General features: G+C 39.5%; 1 protein-coding gene across 1 annotated transcript in view; it reads left to right on the forward strand.

Annotated features, from left to right (window-relative positions):
• LOC110952275 (cryptochrome-1-like) overlaps positions 1 to 11,791 on the forward strand; it is a 41,906-nt gene extending 30,115 nt beyond the window's left edge. The window contains exons 10-15 of the mRNA XM_022195762.2: positions 166 to 368; positions 1,795 to 1,905; positions 2,030 to 2,191; positions 3,416 to 3,496; positions 4,879 to 5,000; positions 7,997 to 11,791. Coding sequence (XP_022051454.1) covers positions 166 to 368; positions 1,795 to 1,905; positions 2,030 to 2,191; positions 3,416 to 3,496; positions 4,879 to 5,000; positions 7,997 to 8,005 — 688 coding nt within the window. The 3' untranslated portion in view covers positions 8,006 to 11,791. The remainder of the gene's footprint in view (positions 1 to 165; positions 369 to 1,794; positions 1,906 to 2,029; positions 2,192 to 3,415; positions 3,497 to 4,878; positions 5,001 to 7,996) is intronic.
• The last annotated feature ends 622 nt before the right edge of the window (positions 11,792 to 12,413 follow it).

A 12,413-nucleotide genomic window follows, 5' to 3' on the forward strand; every position in this document is an offset into this window, starting at 1 on the left:
ATAGAAATATTTTCACATCTGTTTTTATTTCTTACTTAGTGTAACATGGTAAGTTTCTCCCTAATAGCCTTTTGCATCCCTGCGTTACTCCGACCTCTGATTTACTTTCTTACCGTCCACGTCCTGTTACAAGCCAGCATATCTAATGTCTCCCTGTGCTTCCAGACGATACTTACCTATCCTCCGAGGTTTTCCTGCTAAGTACATCTACGACCCGTGGAACGCTCCCGAGTCCGTGCAGGCGGCCGCCAAGTGCATAATCGGCGTCCATTACCCGAAGCCCATGGTGCACCACGCAGAGGCAAGTCGGCTAAACATCGAGAGGATGAAGCAGATCTACCAGCAACTAAGCCGATACAGAGGACTGGGTAAGAGATCGATAACGTATAAGACTTTTGTGCCAAAACACAACTCTTGGATGATTGAAAAATAGATTTAAAAACCTGGCGTTGCATGTAATCTTGTATTAAAAAAAAATGCTTTTTTTGGGAGTTCTGTTTGTCATCACGAGATGATTGAATAAAAAAAAAAACATAACGATTCTGCTATGATTGGGATCATTTTTTAAATGAGAGAATCTGCATAGAAATTTAAAAAAATAGTTTTAAAAAGCTGAACTTGGGGTGCCCAGGTAGTTCAACTGGTTGAGCATGCGACCCACATACGCAGTGGTCTGGGTTTGATTCCAGCTCACGGCCCTTTACTGCATGTCCACCCCCCACTCTTCTCTTGACTGCCCATCAAAAAAGGCCAAAAAGAAAAAAGCTAAACTTTATACTGTAAAGTGGGAGTGGGAACCATTTTGAACCCTTGCTATATGGTGTAACATTGGAAAAATCAATTGAAATAGTTTCTTGCTTTGCACTTGCAGAGATTTTTACAGTGTGATTTGTTTTCCTGTTTTTGGTCAACATTTAACTTTTATGTAGCCAAAATGTTTTCATACAGCTAACTGGGGCTGCAGAAATAATGCCAATATGATTGTCACCGTTATGCTAAACAACACTGAGATCACTATTGGCTTCTTTCTCACAATTATTGATTAGGAGAAAATACTTTTTTTGCACTTTCATACAGAGAGCACTCCTTTTATTGCCATGCCGTGCCACATTCTTGCTAATGTACAAATCAAATAATACCTGAAATTGTCTTCACCTGAAGGCAATTTCAGGTATTAGGCAAAATATTAATAAAATTGTAGACACAAGCTCTCATTTTCTTAACATCTGCTTATCAAAAGTCACTGTAATTTACCAATGCTTCACATGCAGGTTGCTAACAACTAAGCAGTCTGCTGTGCATAGAGAAGCCTCTAGTCTCGTTCTGTCACTGCAACACAGCAGCTCAGGCAGGTGTGAGAGCAAAAGTGACTGTAAAAGGAGTGAAATAGGGATTTACCGAAGTTGAAATCTTTTTTTCTATGCGTGAAGCACTTTACACATCAACGTCACTGTCAGACAATTGTGGGAACCACTTTAGGATACACTTTGAAACTAATGAAATGCCCTTGTGTTAAATGTCAGCAATTCAGTGATAGCATGGTAGCAGAACAGCCAACAAGAATTCAATCATTTTATGAGGCTATTCTTTGTCTGGAGACAGAAAAGCAAATATGCGTTTCTGTGTCAGCTTCTTGAATTTGCAATGCATGACATTTATTTGACTTGCAGCACTTGCTTGGTTTTGTTTTTGAATCACTTTTGTCCTTCTACTTGTCTTGTGTTTATTGTCATATACTGAAACACCACATTGCATTCCTTGTATGTGAAAACCTGCTTGGCAATAAAATTTCAGGCCTGCTGGCATCAGTGCCGTCCACCAACGGAAATGGAAACGGAGGAATGATGGCCTACTCTCCTGGAGAGCAACAGCCAGGGACCAACAACAACAACAACAATTCACACTGTAAGTCAATGTTACTATATCGCAACACATTTAATCGCAGTTAAGGTTGGTGCCACCATAACATATAATGGGTGTTGCTTACTCACCCAATTAATCACCTCTGTGCTCTTCTTTTTTGTTTCAGTGCCTGGAGTGTCAGGGAGTTCTGTTGCAACAGCTAACGGCAGTGGAAGCATCCTACTTAACTTTGACAGTGAAGAACAAACTGGTCCTAGCGGTGTTGGACAACAGCAACAACGGCTACAGCCGCTGCCACAGCAACAGCAGCAGCAACAGCAGCAGCATGGTAAATCAACAGCTGACAGCAGTCTGTCTTTCACATTTTACATTAAATGTCATGTTGTGAGTTGTCCTCACTGGTTTCAAACAGTAAATGTTTTTTACCATCACTACAACACTGTTTTTCTCCGATATTGGTTTTTACCATGCTTTTACAACCCCACCGTACCTACAAAGAGATAATTATCATTACTCTGAAGAAACCTATTCACTACACAAAGAGCAGCAGGCTTTAACCCTCTCAGCTTAGTTTCTGTTTTTTTTCTTTCATTTATTCCATTTTAACTCTCTGGGGGTTCACTTTTTACTGCAAATTAAAGCCCTGCACCTCATTGGAAAGAGCACAACCGTGGCTACAAGTAGCAGTAACAACAAAGTGTCTAAATTTCTTTGATCATTTATTTTACAAAACTTTTACAAACCTTGAATCAGCTTGTGCAACGTTTTTCAAAGTGCAAACAGGTGTTTCCAATATTGGAAAACAAAATGGCGAGTACATACTATAGATCTTTTACTTCTTACATTTTTACTTGTGTGCTATCTACTTAGTACAAACACAGCCTGCAGATCAGCTAAAAAAATGTCATGGTCGGTCACAGCTGAGTCTCTGATGGCTTTTCAGTTGTGCCAAAAAACACAGAATTTGTTGTTTTTTTTAACAGGATCTGGTCACTCCAAAGAGTATATTTTTGGCAAAATTTCAAATGAGACGTATAGAATAAAAAGATTTTGATGAGATATCATTCTCTGCTATTTAGCCGAAAAGTCTGAATGCAAACGCAGCGTGTTTAGCGTAGAGGTATGCAGAAGCGTTTGTCCTGATATATTATGATTTTAAACTTGGATTTGATTCACTTTCTCAATTTAAAGGTACATCAATGATGAGTAGTTTGAGTACCGTTGGAACGTTGAGAGTCCAGTGATTCTTTCTGTTGACAGTTTGTGGCTGGTGCATATTCTGGCAATTTGTTTGAAGAAATAGCATGCCTTTCAAACATTTGCTGATGGGTTTTAGGGTTCAGAGGGTTAAGTGATAAGACTGTCCTCTCATCTAGTAGAAAGAAAACAGCAAGACATATAGAGGAAACAAGAATTCCAAAAGAATGTTTATTTGCCAATGTAGCATTAAACATTTCTTTGGTGAGTGGGTGTTTTCTAAAATTGTCACGAGTGTAATTCTGAACTACCAAATGTTTATGCAGTAAGCGTCTTTTTTCTATGTCTGCTGCAGGATACCATTCAGTGCCAGACGCCAGCCAGACCATCACCAGCAGCCGACTCTACCATGAGTTCGCTGTGCCTCAACACCCAGGTAAGATCGCAGGAAGCTGTCTTGTATGTAGCACTGAGCTATCAAGTCTCGCATTTGATCAAAATCATATGTACTCCAAATACAAAGTCAAGTATAATGTCTTATTGAAGTTGGAGAAATAATCTTTTTATTAAGAGTGATGCCACAGGAGGGCAACACTGTTCCACTAGTATGAAGTTATTTGTCACCGAAACGGATCGCAGCTGTCGAGTATTTTAGTAATGGAGTATCGTATCAATTATTCTGTCGATTAATCGAGTCATCGGATTCTGGGCTTCACATGCATGTTAGTGCGTCAAAGCAGAAGTGAGTGTGCTGTGCAACAGAAATAACCGTGTTGTAGAGCATGGGCGGATGTCTGCAGTGTGCTGTACATACATGGCATAGCACAGGGGTATTCAACTCAAACTAAAGCCAGGGGAACCAGACATGTATTTATTTGGTGATACAGAAATCACATAAATATGTTTTTGTGTTTGGTCTGTTTAAACTGCTGGTATTGCAGCTGATAGAACACAAATAAGAAAACTGATCAGTTTGCTAATATTTATTACAGAGAATATTCAATCAGTAGCATTAGTTTCACTTTCCTTTTCCACAAATCCTTCATTATGAGACAGTGTGAGGCCTGCATGCACTTCAATACAATATCACGTTTGAATACATGAAGTCTATCAATAATCAGCTGTATTTATCAGTAAAATTAATTACGCACATTAAACAGTTTTCTACCAGCATTCCTGTCTTACATCATATCCATCGCAGCACTTTTTATCGTCATAAATCATTATGTTTATGACCTTGTTCTCCATTAAAACATCCTGTTCGCATTTGGTTCATTTTGTGCGGAAAACTAGTCAAATGATGCGTTCAACACTTCTGTTAGTGTGGACAAATTTGAAACAGAAAGTCTGAGTTAACAAAGAAAGTTGAAAACCACCTTCATAAGTGTTAACTCTGACTGAGGTTTTAGTTTTCGGCGAACCGGCTTAAACAAATAAAAGGAAATCTTACTGTTAAACTGCCTTCGCAGTTCAGCCTCTGATCCGCTAAATGACGTAAACAGTAGAAAAGCTGTGCCTGTTAAAATAGAAGCATCCCGTCAAATTTAAAATCCCCTTTTAATTTATTGATTACAAGTCCTGGTTCATATAGAATGAAATCTGGGTCTGAACTCGGACCGCGGTCTGCCAGTTACTGACCTGGGCTCTAGTATGTAGTGGATTAAATGACGCCTCAATTTAGAGAATTTTGCCTCGAGGAATTTTAGTAATCAAACTACTGGAATAACTTGAGGAATCATTTCAGCCTTATTTCCAACATCACTGCAATTTTTTTCTGAGAATGACAAAATTTCTCTTCTTGACAACTGTGACATTCAGGACTCCTGCACACCAGAGGCGGCATCACAGGAAAGCGGGAGCGTGAGTCGGAACGAGACGGGTCGGGGGAAGAAGACCCATCATCCTGCTCATTGCACAAGATGCAGAGGCAGAGTGCAGAGGTCAGCCGCCTTCTCTTCACCCAATGTCTTAAATTCTCCTTAAATGTCACTATCCCGAGGATGTAAGCAGTACTATTTTTAAACAATCTAACTGATTTGTTACTGGAGTTGTTTAAACCCAAAAATCTCTTTTGAGCAGCATTACACAGGTGGAATGCTATAAGTCATAAAAATAAAGAAAAAAAAACAAAAGTTGAATTTTCTTTGATTAGTTAATTTTCCAAAAATGAAAAAACTGTAATTAGCATGTACAACATGTTTTAGCATTCACATAACCGTTACCAATACTAAGAAAAAAGGTGACTTTACATGCTGTAGATAATGTAGTCCTTGCATTTTAAAATAGTTCCCAGATTGTTTCCTGCCTGCTCTGCGTAAACGCACCATGCAGTCTGAATTTTTGTCACATGACTATCCCAATTTTGGTTTGGGTTTTGTTTGATTTTCCCAGCAATACTAAACGCCATACGTGATTAGTTCAAGATCCAATAGAAAAATTGAGAATCCCACATTTTCTTTCTATGATAAAAGGTGCAGTTTGGACAATAATAAAAAAAATCTAACAAAGAAAATATCTTAAGCCCATTGGCCAACTTTTGGGTTCAGAAGTAAGACAGAGCCCTCTCCCTTCTGCAGGATGTTCTGGTTTTGCAAGACTAACCTTCTACAAACATTTCGAAGGGTAAAAATCCCTGGAGCATTTTTTTGAACATTGTGTGAAGCATTTTCTTTCCAACATTATTGGAATATGTAGGTAATGTTAGGCAATGTTGTGGGAATGTTTTCTGCTATCTGGGATCAAAAAGGTCATTCAAGCCATTAGCAAACTCCATAACTCAGGAACAAATGGAAAGATAGGGACCATATTTCAGATAAAGCTTGATACCTTCAAAGCCTTCACTGCAGATATTATAGTCTGAACTAGATGTAACGTGCAACTTCATTGGTTGGTGGAGGAATGCAATAACAAAGTGCTACTATAGTAACAAAGTGGTGCCAATAGCGACTAATTAAATGACAGAAATGTCACTTATGGGCAGCACGGTGATGCTATGGTTAGTGCCGTAGCCTCACAGCACAAAAATTCCTGAGTTCAAATCTCAGCCTGGGGCCTTTCTATGTGGAGTTTGCATGTTCTCCTTGTGTCTCTGTGGGTTCTCACCACGTGTTCCAGCTTCATCCCACAGTCCAAAGAAAGCCCTGTGACAGACTGGCAACCTGTCCAGGGTGTCCCTTGCCTTCGCCCTAAGTCAGCTGAGATATACTCCAGCCCCCTTTTACTCAAGATAAAGGGATAGATGGATGGATGGATGGATGGATGGATGGAGTGCTTTGACAGTTAAAACATGCAACACAGACAAGCAAGCAAGATATAGGAGACAAGTCAAAGCAATCACTTAAAATAAATTGTAAAAATGACAGTAGATTAAATAAAGAATTTGCTAGATTAGCACGCAAATCAAACAAGGGAACTAGGCAGTTTGAAAATTAAAGAGGATGGATGGATGGATGGATGGATGGATGGATGGAAATCTGGTGCGCAGATGGAAAGAAGTGACATTTCTTCCAGACACTCAGCACAGAGTATGGATCAGCGACGTATCTTGCTTCACCATGACGTATCGACACACAATGGCACATGTCATCACCCTCTATGTGTGCATATATATAAACAGTTCAGACGAAGGCGTTTTGCTCCCACTGGTGTTTGTTGCCCTTTATACAGGATGAATATTTTATGTCATTGTTGCAGTAAAACAAGTAAAAAAACCTACAGTTAGCCTGCAATAAGTGAAGGTTTTATGGCATGATAACGCACCTTTGAGGAGGCAATCACACAACAAATGGAGGTTGTTGAGGCCATTATAATTCTGTGCTCCCACTACAAAGTAAAATACCTTCCATCATCACTGAGACAGCAGAGGGAGTCATCTATGTAAATGTCAGCCTGTCACGAAGCGCTTCACAATAAAAAATACAAAGCAGATGTTCAGGATACCAACCATGCAAAACAATAATGCACACAAGCAACAGAAACTATGAGTACAGGAGTACACCTCTTTGAAGGCTTCTGCTTAATTCACTCCAAGTTACTTTTAAGCCTGTTTGAAAGCCTCTATTGTGGTGGAATATTTAACACATTCACTGAAATATTTTAAATTACTGTAGCATGCTGGACGAGAGTCAGTGATATTTGGTCTACATGTAGTTTCAGTGTACACTATGGAAAGAGTATAAACAAACTGAGGTGCTCTTCATAGGAACTAAATATTAACAGTTCACCCGCGGACCTTCCTCACAGATCACGATTTTTAACCTCCTTCTTATTTACCTTACATTACGTTTAGCCTATGCAATATTATATTTCTACATACAGAATAAACATGCAAACTAGGGATGTCCCAATCAAAGGTTTTTTGTTTTGTTTTTTTTTTTGCCTCAATCCGATCCAAGTCATTCAAAATTTAGTTTCTGCCGATACCAAGTCCCAAACCGCAAACCATTTGCCTTGACAATACACAATCCTGTGTATACGCTTGATATTGGACTGGCTCTGCCATAATGCAAGAAGACAGAAAATTAATTTCTGCGTCCAAGCTGTTCCTTAATGTTTTGTAGATGGTAATGTTCTCGTGCAACTCCACTGGGCCACTGTCTGAAATGTAGCGTAGAGAAGGAAGGGCGACCTGTAGCTATACGTTCTCCAAAAGACTGTAACTTGTATGCTCTACATGTATACCTGAAATGCATGTTAGATTAGCTGTCACGCCTGCACTACATCTTATTGTTTAATACTGTAGTGACTAGAGGAGGCAGTCAGCAGTTCCATGTTAGCAAGCAGAGAGCAGGCAGCTAGCAACAGGCCCCCATGACAAAGACTTCTGTGACGCTTAATGATGCCCAGTGTGTCATGTCCGTAATGTGAAAACAAGGTGTGTCTCTGAGGTGTTTTTGTGTTCCGGTGTTCATTGCGGCTCTTGCTGTCTTCCTTGCAGACTACCTAGAGCAGGTGGAGATGCGACTGTCTGAACCCTCATTGGAGTTACCCTACGGCCAGCAGAGAGAGGAAACCCCAACGTCGCCACCTGTCCTCCGATCACACTCAGTCCCAGACGTGACCAACTCCCGCTGGAAGACACTGCATCTACAACTGCTCTCTGTCTTTTCAGTCCTAAATTCCCCGGGGTGTAAACACAAAGGTGAAAATGTGATTCTTTGGCAACTTCTAGAAGGGCTTTTACATCAGAGTCCATAGACATCTGGACTCTTGCAGTCGGGTACAGGAAGGTGAGACGACCATAGAGGAATGTTCAAAGAAAGAAAACCTCAGACTTACAGCTCGATCAATTATTTGTAAGAAAAGATAAATCAATAAATAAAACACGTTGTCTTAAAACTGCTGCCACCAGCCGGTAAATATTGTATAAACACTAAAGCAGCTATAAATGTAAGTAGTGGAATATTTTGTTTAGTTACTTTTTTTTGTTTTTTTTCCCCCCAATAAATCCAGCGCCATCAAACACCTTGTCTGCATAGTTTGGTATGAAACCAAGCTAACCGTGTCAGGGTTTACTGAGAATCTTTTTCTACAACTTTGTCGTATGTTTGTCCTAGTGTGCTACATCCCATACTGTTAAACAAAAAAAAAAACCCAGTCGTCGCCACCACTCCAGCTGATCAGCCAGTCTTACTCCAGAAATATGTTGTCACAACTGCAATAGCTTTTACATTGGAAACACACTGTTTATAGCGTTTTGTATTTTTCGGGTTTGTCCAAAATAAAACTCTTGTTAATAGGCTAGTTAAATTTTCACCAAAATAGTTAGAATAAAATAGATTCAAAATATGAAGACAAGGTGTCAGGAATATTAATTCTCTTATAGTTACCTTGATTTTACCAGACAAAGGCACAGGTGCAGCCATGGTATAACCAGGCATTTCCTTTCAGGGACTCGGCTGAGTCATTCCTCAGTTTCTGTCTCACTAGTTTGCATGTGGCACTTTGACACAATTGCGACTATTCACATTTGGGTTCACGGGAACATCTACCACTGCCTGATTAGGACATGCCATCACTTGATTTGTATCGGCAGCTATAAACAGAGATTCATAGGTTTGTTTGTTTTTTTGATTCCAAGCTGCAAACTATTCAAGACATGGATTACATATATACATGGATAAAAGATGTCAAACCGGTTTCCTTTCTTGGTCTTTCTGACGTGTTTACAGTGTGTTACTATCAATTGTTTAATGTACTTTTTGTTAGGTTAGTGTGGCTGTAAAAAAAAAAAAACAGCAAAGTCTTTTAGGATGTGGCATTAAGGGTACTAGAGTTCTTGCGTGGCTTTCTTTGTAGCTCTTTTGTGTCATGGCGTGACATCTGTCAGAGGTGGACATGTAGCTGAACACTTAGAACTCCTGATCTTCTAGGATATTCAATTTTTCACAATTTCCATCCGTCAAACATCAGCATTCTCTGTTCTGTTGAGAATGTCTTTTTTTTTTCTTACCATCTTCATATTTATTTCAAATGTTGTTATGCTATCCCAGAATTGTTCCCAACATTATTAATTATGTACAGATTTCACAGTAATAGTGATTTGTTGTAGAATAGCTATTTTTTTAGTGCTCACCTCACAGCTGGTGGTCTGCTACATTGTTTTTGATTTCGCCCTTCAAAAGTCAGTCACATTTTCACCTTTCTGTTCAACTCCCAATCAAATCTCCATAGATTATGCCTGTAGAAGTAAAAAAAAAAAAAAAAAATCGCTTCGGAGTATCTCTGTGGCATTCTGTGGTGTTGGAAAATGTTTTTTGCTGTGCAACACATTCAACTACCAAAAAAAAAAAAAAAAAACGAGCAACGCAAGAAGTTGTGGTTTGAGGTGAGGGCAGAGAACACAGGCAGTTGGTTGCAATCTCCTCTCAAAGGTGTCACATTTTTCTAAGATTTCTTATAAAACCAAAAACTCGCTAAACAAAAAGGAAGAAAAAAATAAAACTAAGTTGAGTCGACATAATAAAAGACAGGCGACAGCATCTGATCCAAATGAGCCTAATTCTGTTCAGCAAAGCAGAAACCAACATTCCTCAGAATAGAAGAATACCCTCCTGATGAAGGATCTCTACTACTGTACAAGGAGTTTAACAATATATACGAATGGCTGCTTGCGACATTTTGCGACCTGGATAGTTTTGAAAGGAAAATCTGGGGCAACCCAATAATGGACATGTGTTTTAGGCCTGTACAACACGGCCACAACGCCCTGAGCATTGATTCCTGGTTGGGGATCATTTGCTGTATGTGTGTTCTGGTTCCCCCAGGTTTAATGACTCTCTGCACAGTCACTATCCCATAAAGGCATAAAAAATGGCCCAAAAATGAATCTGACAAAACGGCGAACAAGTAAATCTCACAATATGGCCGTTATTGAAAGTAAATAAAAGGGGTCGCAAAATGGCCCAAACTGTCTACGGGAGGATTGCGTAACAGCATCAGAAAGATGAAGCTGGTGTCTTATTTCGGTTCCATCCACCCTCAACTATTACCTTTACTCCTGTTAAGAAGAATGCAGTTGAACTGAACCAGAGAATGTATGATACCCCCTGTAAAATACCCCCAGCAGCTTCTCTTGCTGATGTTAATACCCCCACCCTGCACACACACACACACACACACACACACACACACACACACACACACACACACACACACACACATATATATACAGAACACAATATTTGCATATACATAATGTTTTTATTGAATGACACCATAAACTCTCTTATTTTTAAAAACAATGAGGACTCATCTCTGCATTTGATAAAGATGGCATCACACATGAAAGAAAAAATAATGCATACACACATTTATCGTGAATTATGTTCCAGCACAAGCCTTTTATATACACAAACATACACATAGTTAAATCACACACACACATACACAATTACCTCTACTTCACACACAGCATTGCCACAAATCACTTCAATGCAGACACAAGTGCATGTCTACTACACACACCCCCACACGCGCACGCACGCACACACACACACACACACACACCCTTCATAATGGTTGGACGGGAGAACACATGGTTTTGTAAATTCCGCGTAAAGGCCCAATCTGCGATGTGACATCTAATGTGAAATCACTCGAGACGATTCAAAGACACAAGACGCTGACGTAACATTTTGGGTTCCCCACTGCTGCAGATCATCACAGCTGTCCTTAAACACACACACTTTTAGCAGTCAAAGACACTACTCCTGTGATTAACTGATCTAGTTCGACACATCCTGCAGATTGGGGCTGGAGATGGTGGCTTGTGAGCGCCCTCCTGAAAAGCCTCTGGTTTCAGTGGAGCCGTGATGACGCGTGTCTGTGTACAGTACTTGATATTTGTTCATCTGTGATCGTACTGCCCTCGGCTTCAGGAGTAATGTAGAGGGTGGGGAAAAGGGGACATGTAGGGGAGGGAGGGTTAGATTTTTTTTTTTAAATGTTTCTGTATTATATTTCTGTATGTTCTCAAGAAAATTTAACATTAGGTTGTTTTTTTTTCTTTTGTAGCTTTTATCACTATGGAAAAACAAGTTGAACCAAGTTTTTATTCTCGCTTTTATTTCTTTTTTTTTTTGTTCTCCCTTCTTTACCATGAAGGTGAGAACAGATGCCATCTATCATCTCTGTAATATTATGCTCTTTCTCGGTCTCTCCTTGTGTTGTGAAAGGCTTTTCTTGTGCTTGATCAAGTTCATGACAGGAAATTAAAATTGTTACAACTGAACACCTTTCATTGTGTCCTCGTTAATAAAAGAGTTATTACAGTGCAACAGATCCGTTATTACAACAGATCCTGGATTTTCAAGGCTAAACATGCTATAGTCTGTGAACATTACCCAGTATGAGGTTTATTTTTCATTTTTTATGCCTTAGTACCGGTGACAGCTGAGACCAGGGTCACTAAGTCTTGAGTTCTACATTTGTGGACCCATACAAACTTTGGAAAGCATGTCGATATCTGCAGAATTTCAACGCGGACTCTCACAAACTTAACTCATTGGTTGCCAGCTGTTTTCAGAGCAAAGAGCCCCCTACTGCCAGAGTTTTTAAGAATTTTGACAGATTTTTCAAGATCTACAGAATATCAAGTTTTAAGACTACATAAACATTGAAACTATCGAAAGAAAGTGTCGATTCTCTTCTTTCATCAGGAAAAAAAGTTTGTTTCTAGCATTTTCGGTTCTAAAGTTATCGGCAGCAGAACATAGGGTCGTTTCAGCAAAAACACCTGTTTTTGACCAAAAAACAGATAATGAGCTTTTTGTACAGAGAGGCACATCAATCACTTTGATGCCAATATTTTTTGGTTTAGTGACATCCCACACAACTGAACAGTTGTTTACTTA

Source organism: Acanthochromis polyacanthus, chromosome 6 (assembly GCF_021347895.1).
Source record: "Acanthochromis polyacanthus isolate Apoly-LR-REF ecotype Palm Island chromosome 6, KAUST_Apoly_ChrSc, whole genome shotgun sequence".
Classification (NCBI taxonomy): domain Eukaryota; kingdom Metazoa; phylum Chordata; class Actinopteri; family Pomacentridae; genus Acanthochromis; species Acanthochromis polyacanthus.